This window comes from Elephantulus edwardii, unplaced genomic scaffold (genome assembly GCF_000299155.1).
Source record: "Elephantulus edwardii isolate Elephantulus edwardi_28Jun2011 unplaced genomic scaffold, EleEdw1.0 scaffold00098, whole genome shotgun sequence".
Classification (NCBI taxonomy): domain Eukaryota; kingdom Metazoa; phylum Chordata; class Mammalia; order Macroscelidea; family Macroscelididae; genus Elephantulus; species Elephantulus edwardii.
This window is the reverse complement of record NW_006399848.1, coordinates 8,168,359-8,189,580: the sequence shown is the minus strand read 5'-3', so window position 1 is coordinate 8,189,580 and position 21,222 is coordinate 8,168,359. Positions and strand designations below refer to the sequence as shown.

Sequence of the window (21,222 nt, the reverse complement as noted above, 5' to 3'; positions counted from 1 at the left end):
TGTAAGATAGTTTTCCAAAGTATTAAGGAACAATGATTTAAGTGTGAAGACTAAGGTTTGCCTGATTCGGGCTATGGTCTTTTCTATCACTAGCTATGCATTGGAGAGCTGTATTATGAATGAGGATGACAGAAGAAAACCAATGCCTTTGAGCTGTGGTTTTAGAAAAGAGTACTGAATAGCCCATGGACTGCCAAAACAGTAAACAGATACATCTTGCAGAAAGTGCAGCCAGAGTGTTCCCTGGAGACAAGGATGCCAAAGCTTCATCTCACATATTATGCGCATGTTGTCGGGAGGGGCTATTACTTGGAAAGGGGCATGCTTGGAAAGGTGGAGAGGGTCAGTGAAAGAAAGAAAGACCCTCAAAAAGATAGACTGATAAAGTGACAGAAGCAATGGGCTTGACTATGTCAGAAGTGGAGAGGATGGCAAAGGATAGGACCTGGTTCAGATCCATTATTCATAGGGTCACTATAAATCATACTCGACTCAACGGCATATAACAAAAACAACACTCTCAAACTGTAAGGATGACTTTTTGCAATGTTGTAGTAACTGTTCATCTATGAGGGAGCTCTGGTGGCTCGGCAGTAAGAAGGTACACTGCCAACCCAAAGGCATGCAATTAAAATCCACCAGGTGCTCTGCAGGAGAGAGAGGAGCAATCTCCTCCTGTGCAATTAACTGCCTCTGAAAACCTAGTGGAGGGTCAGTTATGAGTTGGTTCTGGCTCAACGGTACATAACAAAGCCCATTCATGAACAAGAATTCAAAAATAGAACATAAGACTTCACAGTAACTTTCAGTGTGTATTAACAGTTTATGCCAAAAAAACTCTTATTAAAACAGAAAGTAAATTCAGCTTCGAAATTTTTATATTATCTTACCTTATACAACTATAATGTTCAAAAGTACTGGCAGCTTTCTGACACTCCAGACACAGCTGAATAGCTCCTGGATAGTCTTCTTCCTTTAAAAAAAAACCCAACAGAAGTCATTAGGCTGGTAGCATTTTTTTTTTTCAGTCTCTGAAAACATAAACCTCTATTCCACTTTCTAATCAAAATGCCTCCAGAAAATCTGTGAACTTTGATAAACTTCGATAGTTGTAGAGGGACTTCACGCTTTTTGTTCCTAGGGTTGCTATGAGTCGTGCTCCACTCAAAGGCAATCAACAATAACAACAATTAGATGATTACAATAGCACCTTAAAATTCTTCTAGTCCTTTCATACCCAAATACAAAACAACTTGCACATTCTGTGTATCTAAGAATATCACCCCACTCTTCTGGCATCAAATTCTGATACCTATTGCTGATACAACAAAAATACCACAAGTAAATGGCTTTACACATGAATTTTTTGGTTTTAATCACAATTAGGAAACGCGTCTAAAATCAGAGCCCAAGTTGAAGAGAAAGGTTGTTCTATATGTGGACTCTGGAGTGAAGCCTTTTTCAACCTCTCCCTCCTGGTTTCCTGAAAATTCTCATGTGTCTTGACATCTACCCTACCTGTTTTTCTCTCTGCCTACTTGTTTACTCTCTTATATAGCTCAAAAGAGATTGACTCCAGATAGAAATCCTTTATTACATTAATGAATACTGAGTCAGTAACATAAGACAACTCATTGCCAAATGTGGTTATAATATCACAGATGTTAGGATACAGAGCACTATTTGGGGGGAGCATAATTAAATTTATAACAATACTTTACCTAAAGTAGAATGAAAAAAAATTAATTCCTTATAAACCAAGATTAGAATATAAGCTCTGGTGGTTGAATGCTAAGGAATTGCACTGTCAAGCCAAAAGTCAGCAGTTTGAATTCACCAGGTGCTCCTTATGCCTATTTAGGGCTATAAGCTGCTATACATGACAAGTGTTCTTTCACATGAGGTTGTTTTCAGTAATTATGAAATCTTCCAAAACACTTCCAAAGCATACGTTACACTTTTAATCAATATCCAAGAGTTCTACCATCAAAAAAAAAACCCAATAATAAAAATTTCTTAGGAAAAAAAATTTGGAAACCTGTGACATACTAATAGACTGACTTTTTCTATCACAAGAAGAGTAATTTAATGCCAAATGCACTTTTTCATATAGATGCCTAAAACCTTCCTTTTGTGGATAACTACAATCTAACAACAATAAATAGAAATAATCAAGTGATAAAGCAGAAAGCCTATAAAAAGGTCCATAATGCTCATCTTTGAATTCAACAAACAATTTAAACCACTGAGGATGCTGAGATGATGACAAAGTGTCTGCCCCAAGGAACTCAAGGATTATTGGAAAGAACACACTACATAGGCTGGTAAGCATAAAAGAAGTAAAGAGAGAATGAGTAGAAAGCATCAGATAGCTCCCACAGAAAACCAATTACTATATGGAATAACAAGCACAACAAAAATGTGGCACGTTCCTTAAATTACAACTACATATACATACAAAAAAATAACTTGATGCTATTTGAATGGAGCACAGTCAAGTAAGAGCGAAGTTAGCATAACAATGTTGCTACTAACTAAACTTACCTCAAATTAACTTTTACTGCGCTAAATGCCGTATTTATATGCCAAAAGAAAATTTATTCCTAGAACAAGTATCTTAACAAATCTAAAAATTATTCCTTATCTCATTTACTAAACTTGAAAATAATATACATTTAAATTCTATCCACTATTATTTTTCCATATAATATTATCAGGATCACCAAATGTCCAAGTCTCACCTCCAACATCTCACTTAAGCGGACATCAGTTCTTTGCTGGGGAAAAAAAAAGAAAGGTAAAATCTGTTTCAACCTCAAAATGGGTATCAATTTTTAAAAAAATAACCTCTATATACCAATGTTTTTATAGTTCTCAGAGATTTCAGAAGTCCAATCAGCAGCTGACGTTTCCTTTGGTTAGCAAGAAGGCCTAAACTGGCTTTAGTAAAGCCTTCCTTTGCAATATTCAAGTGTCTGCAAAAGTGAACAAAGAGAAATTCAATGCCTCAGTAGAGTAAGAATACTATTCACACAAAACTCATGAAGTAGCAGCCAAGATCACTATTAAATTCAGGAGTTGTAACTACTATTTGACAAATTTATTCAATGGTTCAACCAAAACCGGCACTAATCAAAGCATAGTGGGTGGATTGATGCTAATCACTGAAGGGACAGGAACTAAAAGTAAGCACTTAAAACTCTTAATAGCAAAAATCTGACAGAATCATTTTATATCTTGTAAATCTGTTCATTTTTTTAAAAGAGGACTGTATTTTGTACCTTTGGCCTTGTAACATTTTTTTATTCATTCATTCATTCATTCATTGTTGTACATTTTCCTCCCCCAGTCCACTTAGCAATGTTCCAGTCTTGTTCCAGACTGTTGTCATTTGATCCTTTGGCCTTTTTTAAATATTATTTCATTTTCCCAGTAGTTTGAGTATAGTCAATTTTACAAAATTATCAGTCAGTGACAGATTTCAATTTTTAAAAGAATATTAATTGTCCTTAGTACAGTTAGTTTAAGTGAGGATGATTTTAAAAAAAACATTGAAATTTGTCACTGATTATAGCTAGTCTGATGGAACCCCTGGTGGCTTTGGTGATAAGGAACTGTGCTGCCACCTTAGAGATGGGGTTCAAATCTACCCGCTCCTCCATGGAAAAAGATGGGCAACATCCACCTGCGAGATATACTGCTTCTGAAGATTCGCTGGAGGGTCAGCTATAGATCAGTTCTGACTAGACAGCACATCACTAAAACAATAGTTAGTTTGAGAAAAGTTGGTTTAAACAACACAAGAACAGTTAAAAAATTAAACCCATTAATAGATTAAGGCTATATATCGACATATCTTAGCATAGATTTTAGATCATAATATACGTTCATCTAAAAATGTGTGTTCTAGATATCAGTGGTAATTTTTTAGTATCAACTTTTCAGGGTAGATTACACATTACTGAAATGTGTTCAAACTTAAAAAAATACTAATCTAATTAGACTATAAAATTATTGAAAGATGTCCACTAAAATTATTAAATGCAATCAATACCTCCTCCCATTTGTGCAGATAACAGCAGCTAACTGAAGACCTGTTTGTAATGAGGTAACTCTTTCAAGTTCCTATGGAAAGATTAAGTATAGATTATTGTTTGAGGTATTTTCTTTTTCTTTCTAATTTATATGATACGCTATCAAGAACTCTAGACAATTTTTTTAAAAATATGCTTAAGAAACAAAGTAACAATAAAAATATCTGAATTTGAACATCTTTAGTATATTTTTCATGATTCCCTAAAATGACTAGTTTCAAATTATTTTCACAATGACATATGACAAAATATTTAGTATCACTTTTAATGAAATCCAGACTCACCCTGTTTAAAGCAAGAATAAATACTAAAACTATACACACATACATGCTTCTACCCTACAGAATTTCACAAGATAACTAAGGATGTGATTCTCCAAGATGCTTTAACAATGAACATTTTAATTCCGAACACAAAAATCTGAGATTTTTAAATCTCTTGATTTTATGGTGAAAAGAGAGATTCTGTTTGACAACTTCAATGTAATATTCTAAAAACAGATTTTGATCTATTGCAAAACACAGAGAAGCAATTTTCACTGACCCTTCTAAAGTTTAGAAAACCAAATTAATTAAGAATCAGATATTAAAAGGAGCTCTGGTGGCCTAGTGGCAAGAAGCTGCACTACAATCCCAGAGGCACATGGTTTGAGTCCACCAGATGCTCTGCTGGAGAAGGAGGGGCAGTCTCCTCCTGTACCAGTCAGATCCAATTTGACGGTACACGCACAAATAATAATAAAATAAAATTTAAAAAAAAAGAATCGGATATTAAAAAAAACTCTTCTTTATGTCAAGTTGGCAAATATCCCCAAATGAGAATCAAAAATATACATATTCATACACATTTATGTACACACACACACACACACACACGTGCGCGTGCGCGCATAGCCAAATACAGAAACTGTATTACTATAAAATATAGATGAAACAACTATTTTAATATTTTAAGTCTCATACTTAAAATTTTTATCATATGGAAATGTATACATTTTTTAAATTACTCAAGTACTTTAATACGAGAAAACAAATATTATCCTACCTTTACATAAGCAGGCTGTTTTTCAAGGATTAAATCTGCTACTTTTTTAGAGACCTATAAAAACATGCAATCAAACAAAGGAAGTAAAAGAAAAAAACTCATGCCTTCTTTTACCTAAAACATTCCAGAGACTTTTTCCAATAACTCTTATGATTGATTAGTACTCCATGACTACACACACTTTCTGAGCTATGCAATTAGAAAATATAGTAGCATAATATTGCATGCAGCACAGTGCTTGGCCCTTAGGAGAAACTCAATAAATAGGCACTGTTGTCAATAATACTTAACTAACATGCAAAGGTGTTAAATCTGTACGGGTAAAGAAATAGCCTTAGAAATAAATTAATTCATTAAATCAAATAAATTTCTTCATGTGTATTATGAATACAGTATCTTAAGGAAAACAGAGAAGCCTGTCATAGCCTTTATGTCATTTGTACCACCTAAGAAGACAAATCAGATATATGGAAAAGTTGGAAATTCATGGGTTTTGTTCTCTGTTTTTGGAATACTATAAAGGTGTCTATGTTAATATTAGAGTTACAGTAATTTTGAAAATAAGATTCATTTCATAATTCTTGCCAGAACCTGAGTTAGTATGAAGCATGGCATACAAAACAGTTGGTGGATGCTTGCTCAAGAAACACAATCGGCTCCTCTCCTAAACTGAGAATAAAATTTTACAGATACACTAAATTACAAACTTTATGCTGTCATATATTCTTATCTGCTACCAGTATCTTTGAAATAAATTCTTTCAATAGTTTTTGTGCAGAAAGGAGGATTTCATTAAGGCTAAGAAAATCACACGCTTATACACGTCAAGTAGAAATGTCCTCATTTGTCCTAAATATCATTGTAAAAATAACAAATGTCTGCAAATTGCTTAATTAAGAACAATTAACAATCACTGTAGGGAGCGTCTGGTAAGAAATGCAAAGCTGACAAGCCAGAGGCAGATAGTTTGAATACTATGAGAGAAAATGCAAGCTCTTCCTGTGCTATTTATAGCCTCTGAAAATGGCCAACCATTAGTTGTTTCCAATTCAAGGGCACATGAAAATCACTGTTGAGAAAAACTCAAATAGAGGTCTCAAGTAAGAAAATAAAATGAGTACACTCTGGCTCTGTTGAGCCTATTCTGTGACATGTATGAATGTTTATGCTGCTGTTCTTATCTCTTGCTACATACCATTGAGTTGATTTCTACTCATGATGGCCCACAGGACAGAGAAGACCTGACCTATCCCTTCCCCTCCCCTCCCCTGCCCTCCCCTCCCTTCCCTTCCCTTTCCTTTCCTAGATTGAAATCCTTACAGGCACATATTGCAAGGTCACCCATTGAACAGCTGGTGGGTACCAAACACTGACTTTTCTGTTTACAGCTAAATGGTTAGCCATTGCACCACCAGGACTCCCATTATTTTGCATAAATATACACAAAAAAATTCCATTTTATAGAAGTGAACTGTCTGTCTTTAAAAAATTCCCATGAAGTTACTGTTCTGCTATGTGCCGCTCAATGTATTGGTGAGTTTCGTATATTATCTCAAACAATACCCAGGACAAACCACTGAGACGAGTAACCTGCTTTCTCATTTTCCAGACTGGTGGTGTTGCTGTGTCGAGTCAGAACCAATTCATAACTGACCCACCACCAGGTTTTCAAAGGCAGTACATTTCCCCCTTCCCCCAGAGTAACTGATGGATTCAAAGTGTGTGCTCCACTAGGCCACCAAAGCTCTCTTTTCATTTTTCCCTTTGAATTTTAATTTCCAGATTAGCAACATCAAAAGTAGAAACTTAAGTCATAGGTCCACAGTTAGTAGATTAAGGCCAAGGATGTAAATCCAAGTTTATCAAATTCCAAAGGCTGTTATGTTACAAGGCCTCTGTAAGAGGGTTCATTCCCCAAGGAATAATACCACAAAAAATACAGAGACAAGATATACATACTTAACCATGCTGAAGCCAAAAGAAAACAAAAAATGCTACAATCCTCCAAAATTTCATTCCTTGAATGCAGGCTACACTCCTTCCCAACAGGCTTTCAGGGCTCAGGTCTCGTTCTTGTCTACATTTTCTCTGCACCACCTACTTTCTATGCATTCTCTATTCCCAGGAGGCTCAAACACCCTCTGAGACCTCTTGCTTTCATATGCTTTTTGTTGTTAGGTGCTGTAGAGTCATAGATGACTCATAGTGACCCTATCAACGAAAGGCCTGAGGCAAGCCATTTCGGAAGTGGATGCCGCTCCTGCTTCCAAGCTCTTGCTTTCATATAAAAGTACAAATTTTTTTTTACATCAATTATTTTAAAGGTTTATACAAATCAAACTTTATATACTATATAGCTCATTCAAACAGACAAATTTATTGTATTACTGCTCCATCAATTTAAAGTAATTCAGTACCACACACATTAATCTTCTTCAGTGAAGCCTAACTTACATGAAATGAGCTATGCCTAAAATGAGGAAAATATAGAATCACAGAATTTTACAGTATCAGAGAAAATGGAGACATAACTCAACATTAATAGACACAGCAAAAGAGTTATTGTTAAGCTTCAAGTTTCAATTGGGAAAAGTTTCCAATTAACAATAATCACACCTTGGACAAACCTTACTGGCTATGATATAACCACTATCCAATGTCTGTGGTTGTTGCTGGTATGTGCCATTAAGTCAAAACTGACTCACAGATGACCCTCCAGTGGGCTGTTAAAGCTGTAAAGTGCACAGGAGATTGCCCATCTTTCTCCCACAGAGCATAAGGTGGTTTTGAACTGCTACTGCTTGCTCTTCAGTTGGTAGCACAACTACTTACAATTAGGCCACCAGAACTCCCCTCCCAGTATTTACTAATGTTAACTAGAATGCCCAAAGTCTTACGATTAAAGACAGGCACATCTCTGAGAGACTGCTGCATCATTTTCGGTTACAGCAATAGGCAAATACCAAAATGGAGCAGTCATATGTATTGTTTTGTTTCCCAGTACATTTAAAAGTTATGCTTGTATATTTTCCTTGTGAACAGAGACCAGACAAGGATGCCCACTGTCACCAACTCTATTCAATATAGTATTGGAAGTATTTGCTATGGTAATTCAAGAAAAGGAAATAAAAGGAACCCACTTCCACAAAGAGATGGTTAAACTGTAGCTATATGCAGATGATATGACAGTGTACACAGAAAACCCCAAGAACTCAACAAAATAATTGTTAGAGCTAGCAGGCCAATTTAGTAGGGTGGCAGGATACCAGATCAGAGCAATGTCATTTACAATTGCTGTTGTTGTTGTTAGGTGCTGTCGAGTTGAAGACAATTCATAGAGACCTTAGGAACAAAAGATGTGAACCCTGTGCCATCCTCACACTTCCTGACACACAAGAGCCCATTGCAGCACTATGTCAATCCACCTCGTTGAGGGTTTTCCACTCCTTCATAGACCCTCCACCCTCATGTCCTTCTCCAAAGAACAGCACCTCCTAGCAACATGGCCAAAGTATGTGAGGTAAAGCGTCATCATTCCTGCCTCCAAAGAGCACTCCAGCTGCACCCTCTCCAAGACATATCCATTCATTCTCTTGGCCGTCTATGGGATGTTCAGTGTTATTCTCTAAAACCACAGCTCAAAAGTGTCAATTCTTTTCCTGACATCCTTATTCACTGTCCAGTTCTCACAAGCATAGCAAATAATCAGAAAAAAGCATGCCCCAAACCAGACGCACCTTAGTACTCAAACAGACATCATGACTCCTTAATAATTTGGAGAAATCCCTAACTGCAGATTTGTTCCCATTCCCAAAAAAAGTGATCCAACTGAATGTGGAACTATCCATTTACACTGTTGTTGTTGTTGTTAAGTGCCGTCGAGTCGCAGGTGACTCATAGCAACCCTAGGAAGGAGAGTCCTCAACACTTGGGTGCCTTTCATCCTCTCTCCAGGTTCATAGGGTTTCCGGAGGCAAGCTATTACGGAAGTGGATGCTGCTCCTCCTTCCAAGCTATCCATTTACATTAACCAATCATAAATTGAGATATATGGGAATGACACAAAAGACCTGTATAACTACAGAACACTTTGACAAGAAACAATAAAAGACATAAATAAATGGAAAAATGTGCCCTGTTCATGGATAGCAAGACTCAATATTATGAAAATGGCAATCTACCAAATGCAATCTACATGTTCAACACAATGCCAATACAGTCACCAAATTCCATTTTCAAAGAAATCTAAAAGGAAACTGTCAAGTTTATTTGGAGAGGAAAGAGATCCCAAATAAGCAAAATATTTCAGAAAAAAAACTGAAGTGGGAGGCATAGCACTCCCTGACCTCAAAACGGACTACTACTCAGCAGAAGTAACCAAAACAGCATGGTACTGGTACAATGACAGGCACAAAGACCAACAGAACAGAAATGAGAACCCAGAAATGGACCTATCTATCTACGGTTAACTGATACTCAACATGGAAATAAAACCTATTAAATGGGGAAACGAAAACCTCTTCAACAAATGGTGCTGGCAAAACTAGGCTGCTAGCAGCAGAAAGCTGAAATAAGTTCCACATCTCATACCATCAACAAAAATAAACTCAAGGTAAATCAGAGACCTCAGAGTAAAGCCCAAAATCATAAAGTTCATATGAGACAAACTGGGACAAAGTTTAGAAGGCCTAGTCTGTGATATAAAACGGCTAACAAATATAGCCAGAAATGTACAATCTGGAGAGTATAAAATTGAAGAATGGGACCATCTAAAGATTAAATCCCTATGCACATCAAAAACTTTTTCCAACAGAGTGAAAAGAAAACCAACTGAGTGGGAAAAAACATTTGGTAATACCATCTCAGACAAGAATCTCAAAAGTTTACAGACTCCTACTGGGCTTCCAGAAGAAAAAGACTGATAACACAATTACAAAATGGGCAAAGGACAAAGTAAGACTTTTCACAGAGGAAGGCATTCAGATGGCCAACAGACACATGAAGAAATGTTCAAAATCACTGCCCAATAAGAGAGATGCAAATCAAAACCACAATGAGATGCCATCTCAGCCCAACAGCAGTGGAAAGTTTAGCAGGGAAGGCAGCAATATATGATGGAGACAATGTGGAGAGATGGGAACTCTCATATACTGTTCGTGGGATTGTAAAATGGTACAAACACTCTGGAAGGCAGTTTGGCATTTCCTCAAAAAGCTGTACACAGAAACTCCATATGCCCCAGCTATTCCACTACTAGATATATATCCCAAGGAAATTAGAACTGAGACACAGAGATCTGTACACCAATGTTCATAGCAGTGTTATCTGCCATCCCAAGAACATGGAAACAGCCCAAATGGGCAACCACAAGGGAAAAGATTAAGAAATTGTGATACATTCACACAATGACATGGAGCAATGATGAGGGAGAGAATAGTTTAAAGGTAATATATTTTAGGGCATCATGACTATCATAAGAGTACGGAATGAGGGTTGCAGAGTGGAGAGTATTTGGGGTGGGGGTGGGGGTGGAGGGGTGTGGGGGGATTGTGTACCAATGAAGGAGTTTTTCTTTTGCTTTTCAAGGAGAGGAGTGAACTGGGGGGGGGAGTGTTGGGGGGGGAGAAAAGTGCAACAATGAAGTAATGGAATTCTAAAATCTCTGTAGATGTTCATTGAAATTAATAAAAAAATTTTTTTAAAACACAAAAAAATACATAATTTAAAAGAGACTGTATACGAACTTTGTAAGCAGACCAATATAAAGTATTTTTTTAAAGTTATTCTTATACTACAGTGTAATTTATGAAGTATGCAACAGCATTATGAAAAAAATCTGCACCATTACAAGAATTACTAAAATGTGACAGAGACATGAAGTGAGCACATTCTGTTGGAAAAAGGCAAAGATAGAATCGTTCAACAGAAGGTTATTATAAATCCTCAATTTGTAAAAAAAAAAAAACTAGCAAAAGAAAAAAAAAAACCACACAAGCACCAACAAACTGCAACTGCAATACAGCAAAGTACAATAAAACAAACAAAAAAGCTGTAATGGTCACAATTCCTACTTCCTGCATCTCAAGCTAGTATTCTCTTTAGACCTGTTTAAACTTTATTCTGAAGTAAGTTTACTCCAACACCAAACTATGTGTAAGGTTATCACACAGGAATGCCAAGAAGTCAAAAAGTACTAATGATAATAAGCAAAAGAAAAAAGTTCAAAGTCCTTTAGCCACATAGGGTTCTACAAAGAGAATACCAAGCAAATAAAAATAAAGAAGGGTTATCCAAATCATAGCAAGGCAGAAATAAAACTGGTCTGACAGGATCTGTGGACACTTTCAAATAATAAACAAGCTGTATTAAAGCATAAAACAGTACTTAAATCAGTTCAGTGAACTGAGGACAATAGATAAAATGGTCACACATGCCAAAGCTAAGTGCAATGCCCATGAGCAGGGTAAATCTATCAAACAGCACACTGGCAGCCCACAGCATGAGAAAGAGAACCACTGTCACATAACATAGCCAAAACCCCTGAGCCATAAGACTACTGTTCAGAAAAAGAAATGGTTACCTAATACATTTTCATTTTCTGTTTTACTTTAACCAATAATAGTGTATAAATAACTTTCTCATAGTTATGTACTCCAGTAATAATGAAGGAAAAAAAATAAAGACTGCTATTCATAATGAATCAGCAGCTGGTAAAACTGTATTAAAAAAACACCGGGAAAGATATCCCCCACCCCCCACCCCCAATTTGGATTTTTGTCTACTTACAGCTAAGCACTTACAACCAGTTCTCATTAACTACTTGTGATTTCTGATAATCTAACAATAAACGTTTTTTTCATTGAAGGAGGTGTTGGTGAATTTTAATACTTGAGGACAAAACAGAAGGAAACTGCATTATTAACTACTTATTACTATAAATATATCATTTTGGGGCAAAGCTATGTTAAAGATTTTATATGTGTCTCTGTTAACATATAAGTTAAAATTTGCATGTTAAACTTCTTTGCTAGTGCTCATTTACAGTTTTGTCAGAAAGAAATGAGTCTTATTACTTACTGCGGCTTGCTGTTGTTTCAATTTGTCCCTGTATTCCTCTAATTCTTGCAAACTGAGAACAGGAGGAAGCTTCTATAGGTTAAAAAAATAAATAAATAAATACATAAATAAATAAATAGATAAATAAATAAATAAAGAGAAAAGAAATTAATTATTAAATATAGTATAATTTATATAACACAAATCCCTCTGACTGTAAATGTCCAATCTCATTCCTTTTCTTTCATCCTATCTTTCTCATCTTTCTACTAGACCCTGGACATAAAAAGTTCCATGTCTATTAACTCTCCGGTGCCCACATTCCATCCTTATCCAGCCTTTCTACTCACTGCTGCTGCCTTAACATAAGGGAACCCAGGTACCCTCGGGAATGCAAGACCAGGGCTCAGGAGACACAGTAACTCCCGATTTGTAACAGGAGAACACAAGTCCCCAGCCCTACCTGCCTCCCACTCTGCCAACCATAAATATTTTCTCGCATGTCCAATATGGAAATCAAAACAATTTTCCCACTTAAGTATTGTCAATTGAGTGCTCTAGAGTGACAGTGAGAGTTATTGGGACTCTAGCCTGGATTATATACACTTTCAATGGCTAGCATGGGAAACGAACAAAAATGTCTATGATGTATACAAGAACTTGGGACTTTATTTACTGCATACTATACATCTATAACCAAATTTACAAGAAGCACTGGCAGTTCAGTGGTAAGAAGCTGCCCTGTAATCCCAAAGGAACACGATTTGGATCCACCAGCGGCTCTTCAGAAAAAAGAGGAGAAATCTTCTCCCCTGTGATTAAATTGCTCCTGAAAACTCAATGGTGCGTCAGGTATGGGCTGGTTCTGATTTGACAGTACTGAGAAACAACAACATTGACCAAATTTCACCTCTGTGATTTTTCGTCCTTTTGATTTTATGCAAATTCAAAATGCCAGTGCTATAAAACTTACAATATGAGTTGTATCATGAATAAGTGTGTAAAACACATTTCTCACTGAAAGTCTCTGAGATTTTAAACACATGTTCAGCCAATACAAAATAGGATAGAAGTAGCCTACTGGCAAACTGGATTTAACTAAGTGAAAACATGCAGAAATGCTTCTCTGGCCCATACTCTACAATTTCATTTGTTTGTTGTTGTTATGTGCCATCGAGTTGCCTGCGACTCACAGCGAATCTACGTACAACAGTCCTAAACCCTGCTCTATCCTGTGCCAATCTTATTGTCTCTGACACACAGAACCCCTTTACTCCAGTCACTGACTCAACTCATCTCACCAAGTGTTGTCTTCTCTTGCGCGGTCAATCTACCCTCCCAAGCATGATGTCCCCCTCTAATATTACACTTAAAAACAATATTTACCTTTAATTTTAACAGTTCCTTTAATGACAATATAATTAGAGACCAGTACCAGTAGCAAAATGTTGTTATTGTTCTTATTGTTGTTGTTGTGTACCATACAGTCAGAACTGACCCATAGCTGCCCCTCAAGTGGGTTTTCAGAGGCAGTTAATAGCATGGGAGAAGACTGCCCGTCCTTCTCCTGTGGAGCAGGTGGTAGATTTCAATCGCATGCCTTCGGGATTGCAGCACAGCTTCTTGCCAGTAGGCCACCAAAACTCCCTTAATGAGTTTTAGTTGTCATGATTTTTAAATTTAATGATTCTTAATGATCATTAAAATGCATTTCAATCTCACTCACAACTTCAATCACCAAACAAAATAGATTTCAGACATGTTTAATTTCTTTTACCTCCAGCTCATATTTAACAATATCAAATGAGTCCGTAGAAAAATATACTTGTTCAATACTATTAATCAGCTCTTGTTCAGCTTGAGGGTCTGTTGCCTGTTCACGAAGTTCCCTGAATTCCTCCTTTAAAGAAAGAAAGGGGAGGGGGGGGAAAGTCACAATATTTGTAGTGCTCAGAATTCCACCTGCACGGAAATAAATAGTCATCTGTCACTCACGGAGATATGTGAACCACTGAGAGAAAGAAGAGAAACTGGTAGAGAAGAAAAGAAGTTTGAGGAAAATTAGAAGATTGCCAGAAACTAAAAGCTACTTATATAACAGAGGGGGAAATATAGTCAGTTTGAAAATTCGGATTTTATACTCAATTTCTGTACAACAGTACATAAGTAGTGAACAGAACTTAGTCATTTAACATTTCTCAAAGTGACTACCCACTATTAAGAGGAAGTTCTGGTGGCATTGTGGTAAGGAGTTATGCTACCAATCCAAAGGCACACGGTTCAAATTCACCAACGGCTTGACAGGAGAAAGATGGGCAATCTCCTCCTGTACGATTTAACGGTACATAAAAACGTCAATCATGTATATGTGTGTGTGTGTGTGTAAACATATTTTCATATATGTATAAAACACATTTTCATCATATAAAAACTTTCTAAAACCTGTCTTACCACAAATAACTATGGGACCACTCAATGACCTCTGTATCAAAATCTGCATTATCACTGAGTGGCAGGAATAAAATAATTCACAGTCTGCTGAAAATCTGTGTTTACGAAGAAACAGTGGCTCTAGAAAAGAATCACAAATTTAACTCTATACAGCCTCAAGGTTTTCTTCAAAAACTTAATACTGAAATTAATGACCTTATTATCAACCTAAAACTCTAGAAGTAATTTCTATTAGATGAAATTATTTCTATTGCAATGGCACAGATGGAAGTTTCAGTTGAATTACAAATCAGTAGAGCTCAAGAAACGGATGCTTATCTCTAAGGTCAGAATCCTTATACTATGCAATTCATAGTATAAATAAATAAATACTAACCTTCAATAAGTAAGAGGTGGCAATAATTCAAATATCTACTTTCTTGCCATTAATCAAGACTGAGCCTCTAGACCCTTTTAGGCCCCCGTTACTGGCGTGCTACCAAGGGAGCTGCAACAAGTCAGCTGGCCCTGAGTCTGGGCATTTTGGGCCTGCACCACTGGAGCTAGGAAGGCCCTACCACCAACCAGCTCATGGTATATTTACATTTACTTGTCCTTAAGGTTTGCTCTTAGGGGTACAACACTTATTTGACAGTTTCTTGTATTGGGAGAGTGATCTGATGCTTTCATAGTATAAATATGTGTGTGCATAGGTGCGTAGGTGCGCGCGCGCACACACACACACACACACACACACACACACACATGCTTATCACTTGCTCTTATGTATGCAGTGCTTGACTGTCCATTGCTATACTAAAGTGGAATTCCCAGCTAGGCAAACTAGGAAGAAGGATTGGCTATTTCTGAAACAAAAGGTCTTCAAAAACTCTATGACCAACAGAGGAACTCTTTTAGAAATAACACTGGAGGTGGAGCCATCAGCTTGGAAGACACTGAAAAGTGAGAAAGAACAGTTACAGTCATTTAACATGTAACACACAAAGTGTGAATTTAGGAAAATTAAACCGCATAAAAAATTAAGTGGAAAACATAAGATTGGCATTCTAATCTACAACCAGGAGACGATAAAATAGATGAATGGGACCTTCTAACAATCAAATCCCTATGCATATCGAAAAACTTCTCCAACAGGGTAAAAAAGGAAGCCACAGACTGGGAAAAAGTATTTGGCAATGACATGTCAGGTAAGGGACTTATATCTAGAATTTATAAAATACTTGAGCACCACAACAAAATAAAGGTAAATAATCCAATTGAAAAATGGGCACAGGATCTGAACAGACAGTTCACCATACAAGACATTCAGATGGCCAACAAGCACATGAAGAAATGTTCAAAATCCCTAGCTCTAAGAGAGATGCAAATCAAAACAACTATGAGATAACATCTCTCCCCAGTAAGAAGAGCAAAATTTAACAGAACAGCAAGCAACAAATGCTGGCGAGGTTGTGGAGAAACTGGAAGCCTTATTCACTGCTGGTGGAAGTGTAAAATGGTTCAACCACTGTGGAAGGCGGTGTGGCGCTTTCTCAAAAAGTTGGAAATAGAAATACCATTTGACCCAGCAATTCCACTCCTGGGAATATACCTCAAATAACTGCCACCCAAGCAGAAGTATGCAGACCCATGTTTATTATGGCTTTGTGCACAATAGCAAGGAGCTGGAAACAACCTAAGTGCCCATCAACAAACAATGAATAGAGAAGCTGTGGTATATTCACACAGTAGAATACTATGCTGCTTTAAAAAACAAGGAACTCGTGCAATATTATTCAAAATTAGTTACCCTAGAGGACATTCTGCTAAGTGAAATATCTCAGTCACAAAAGGACAAATACTGCATAGTGCCACTGTTGTAAAACAGGACTAACATTGGGATTGAGGGGAGGCTAAGATGGCATAAATAATGTATACCGCATTAATACAGATGATAGAGAAAACTGTTTAAAAGGGATATGTGATTAAGTAGTATTGTCATGACAGGAGCCCAGAATGAAGTCTTCATAGTAGAGTGGACTTGGGGGGAGGGACTGTATGAGAATTAAAGAATTTTTCTTTTACTTTTCAAAGAGAAGAGCGAATTGGGGGGACGGAGGAGTGGGCAGGGAGAAAAGTGCAACAATGAATGAATGGAAATCCTCAGTTTCTGTAAACTTTCATTAAAATTAATAATAATAAAAAAAATTTTTAAAAGATTGGGATTCTAGATGTTAATAAGCTGAGATGAACTGGCATTGGCTTTGAAGCACACATTTTCAATCACACAATGATATGATCTACTATGACAATAATGAAAAAGTGAGGAAGAATGAGGTTGCATTCAGAGTAAAAATGATCATTTCAAGATCTATCATGATGTACAATGTTGTAAACAACAGAATATTGAAGCCTTCAACATTAATTACATCTCAATGTGAAGAAAACAAAAATTCTCACCAGCAGGCCAAAAGGCAAAACCTTATAAAAAGGCAAGATGTATAAGAGATTGAAGCTGTAAACAATTTCAACTTGCATGATCCACAATGAACCAGCAAGCAGTCAAGAAATCAAAAGTCAAGTCACACTACAAAAATATGCTGTCAAGGATCACTTCAGAGTACTGAAGACTGAAGAGCAATGACATCAGATTAATGTGTGCCTAATCCAAGCCATGGTCTTCTCAAACACTTGCTAACCATCTAAAAGTTGGACAATGACTGAGATGATGGAAGAATTTATACACTTGAATTGTGGTATTGGAGAAGAGGATTGAATATCCCTTAGAAGGTCAAGAGAACAAACAGTTCTGTTCTGAAGAAAGCAAAGCAAGGGTGTTCTTGGAAGCAAGGATGGTGACACTTTATCTCACATACTTTGGGCATGTTGTTAAGGGGCCAGTCCTTGGAAAAGGACATCAAGCTGGGAAAAGTGAAGGGTCAGTGTAAAAGAATACAACTCTCAAGAAGATGGATACATGCAGGTACTGAAGCAACTGGCTCAAGTCTGTTGGGGATGGTGAGGATGACACAGGATACACCAGGGTTCAGCTCTGTTCATCAGGCTGCTATGAGTTGTAATCTCTCAGCAGCATGTAACTAAATGTACTAAAGAATACAATAATTTAACTATTCAGTTTGTATGCAAGTAAACAACAAATACACCTTTAAGTACCAAAAGAAATATCTTCTTTACACACAAAACATTTTAAAGTCATTCAAATAATGAATACATTTAAAAAAAGATCATGAACAAATCACCACTAATTAAAACCACAATACTTACATAGCAAATTAAAAGATACCATTTTCCAAGACTAAATATTCTAAATTATGTGATAGCAGAGCATATTTTTCTATTTATGAAAAGACCCTAACTTGGATATCCTTTCAAGTTATATGAGTACAATTATTAATTATAGTATCATTCATTATCAATAAAGTGTAGCTAAAACAAAGTAATGCAACAATAAATCTAATACTCAAAAGAATAGTTAACTATTTAAATTTAGGATCCCAGGAAATTTAAGAGATGCCAAAGCCATATAAAGACTGAAGTGCAGCTCTCTCTGCTCTCCTTTCAGCTGGCAGCTTGCTGTTCGGCCTGGTTTCTCCATCTCTCCAGGGGTCCTTTCCCCTTCTCCTCTTCTTGACTTCAATTCTTTGGCATGGCCCACCTTACATTACCTATTCCTCTGTCTTATTGCCTTAATACACCTTTCCCACTTCTTTTGCTTAAAAAAAAAAATCAAATCTTTTAAAAAAGGTGAAATGCCTAATTAAAAGTACACAGAAAAGACAGCATTTCATGTACCAAAACACAATAAAATGCATTAACAAAGAAAAGGTAAAGACATCTATTTATCTATTTAGTACTAATCAGATACTATGAATACATGTAAAAAATCTAGCTGCATGAATTTCATTGGCTTAGTACTCGGCAGCTAACCAAAAGGTTAGTGGTTTCAATCTACCAGCAGCTCCATGGGAGAAAGATGTAACATTCTTCTTAAAATAAAGAAATTCTTGAAAACTCTACAGATGGTTGTGATGGATCAGTGGTAAGGAATTGCACTGCCAACTCAAAGGTACTGAGTTCAAATTCACCAGCTACTCCATGGGAAAACTTTCTGCAATTTAGTTCCTCTGAAAACCCACCATTGGGTCAGTGATGGGTGTTCAGACTCTACAGTACACAGCAACAACAATGGACTCAATAGGGTAACTATGAATCAGAACTGATCAGAACCCACAAAAAAGCGTCATCTCGTAAGTCAATTAATAGCCTAGTTCTGGGCATTATGCTCTTTTAAAGAATTACTAGTATAATTTCAAGAACAGAAACTACAAAGGTCAGACTACAACAGATATGTTTCAAGATGAATCTATAATTACTTAAATTGTTCTTCAAGAAAATGTTACAGAGCCACAGGTTGTTTACTACATAAACACTGTTCTGGCCCTTTCCTCGCAATAGCTGGGTATGTATACAAACTGGTAAAAGATTACTTTTCCTTCTAATATTTTCCACTCTACTTGGAGATACATAGTACATATGTATATGACCCTTTGAGCTGTGGTGCTGGAGAAGAGTAGTGAATGTTCCATGGACTTCCAAGGAAACAAACAGATCCATCGGAGAGAGGGTTAAACCAGGCTGCTCCTTGGAGGCAAGGATTCTGGGGCTTCGTCTGACATACTTTGGACATGTTGTAAGGTGAGACGGGTCCTTGGAGAGGGACATCATGCTTGGTAGGGTAGAGGGACAGGGCAGGAGGGGAAGACCCTCTATGAGGTGGATTGATTCAGTGACTGGGGTAATCGGGATGGGTGTGTCAGAGGCAATGCGATTGGCACAGGATAGAGCAGGGTTTAGGGCTGTTGTACACAGGGTCACTATGAGTCACAAACAACTCGACGGCACATAACAAAAACAACAACACTTGGAGATGCTCTAATTTACAAGTTTTAAATTAAATTCACATCAAATAATCTCTATTACTGATTTAATAATACTTTAACACTGTTAAAAACATTGAAGATTGCAAAAATTTCTAAGATTGAAAAAATATCATGTCTGGAGCCAAGGTAATCAAATAAATTTCAAGTGAGCACTCTGATCTTAAATGTATATATAACAGCAGCATATAGCACCATACAATGTTCTCTTTAAGCTACTTCATTTATCTGAAGGTAACGATACTGAGAGTCTAACTCAACCTTGGGCAACTTGTTCAGTACTTCCAACCTGGTTTTCTCTGCCTTGAAGACACTGTTCACTATGCAGATCGTTCCTTAAAATGGTGGTGACGGTGATGTCTGTCATGTGCCATCAAGTCGCTTGAAATGGTAGTGAAACAAATATCCAAATACAGGAATGAGGCCAAAGAGAAACATATTTTTACCTGTAAATACCTTGCCAGTGTGCACTTTGAAAATGTGATGACTATTTAAAAGAGTTTCATCTGTGTATGCACATAAACCATCCCCTCCCAAAGGACTAAGTGCTCACACTGCAGAGTGGACAAACCCATATAATTTCAAAGAACTGATGTGTAACAATGACTTCTTTAAGTGTAAGGGGGCTATGGTAACAATAAAACCTAAGAGAGTAGAAAATGGAATGGTGCATACAAAATTCAATTCAAAACAAACACTCAAAGATAACACTGTTGTTGTTGTTCGGTGTTATTGAGTTGTACCAACTCTTAGCTGACTCTCAGACAGGCTTTCAGAGACTATATATGAGTGGCACAGGAGGAAACTGTTTATTCAAACCACATGCCTTTGGGTTGACAGCACAATTCCTTGCCAGAAAGCCACAAGAAAGCACTGTTTCAATATAAAATTCTCTCTCATTTCAGAAAATTTGATGGTTTGTATGTGACAGCATAAATCTCAATTCCTTTAGACACACTGACTAGAATCCATCTAATCATATCCCTTCTAACCCCACTGGCTTGTAGTCTGCAAGGTTCTGCTTCTCCCTGGCCACCCTCTACAGGTTTTCCTCATTATCTGGCCTATCTGCTCAATTAGACTGTACACTGAGGAAACAGATGTATCTCTTATTCTCCATTATTTGTCAATACAGTAAAAAGGTAATATTTTAAATAGTTGCAGCAGAAATGAATTCTAATTGTTAATTGTAAATCTAAAAAAAAAAAGGACTAGAAGAATAAAAAAAAAATACTGCCTTTACCCTCAAGTAACTGCTAAAGCACTGAAAGACGTCAAATGAAGATGTAAAAAGCAGCAATACAGAGAACACAAGAGAAACACAAGCAAAACTGAGAGGCCTCCAAAGATCCTGAATTAACATGTGATGGAAGAGAATCTGAGAACAGGCAGATTTTTAGATACTTTAAGGCAAATATAAAGTAAAGCCTGAACAAAAATAGTGTGGTGAGAATGCACTGGATAGACTGAAGGAACAATCTAGGATAGCTCCCAGCAGATGGAACGATGTCAGAGGGGAGAACTCACACTTATACAAGGAAGCAATAAAACATAATGAGTCTGCTTTTTTATTTTTTTTTATTATTTCCTATCCTTTTTATGCATAATATAATTGCATTTCCCCTTTACGAAAACTGAAA

General features: G+C 36.7%; 1 protein-coding gene across 1 annotated transcript in view; it reads right to left on the bottom strand.

The window, feature by feature from the left end:
• CCDC132 (coiled-coil domain containing 132) overlaps positions 1–21,222 on the bottom strand; it is a 125,685-nt gene that overhangs the window by 88,214 nt on the left and 16,249 nt on the right. The window contains exons 3-9 of the mRNA XM_006891472.1: positions 13,972–14,094; positions 12,216–12,287; positions 5,139–5,192; positions 4,055–4,125; positions 2,858–2,975; positions 2,742–2,777; positions 891–973 (exon numbers count right to left, since the gene is read on the bottom strand). Of these exons, the coding sequence (XP_006891534.1) occupies positions 891–973; positions 2,742–2,777; positions 2,858–2,975; positions 4,055–4,125; positions 5,139–5,192; positions 12,216–12,287; positions 13,972–14,094 (557 nt within the window). The remainder of the gene's footprint in view (positions 1–890; positions 974–2,741; positions 2,778–2,857; positions 2,976–4,054; positions 4,126–5,138; positions 5,193–12,215; positions 12,288–13,971; positions 14,095–21,222) is intronic.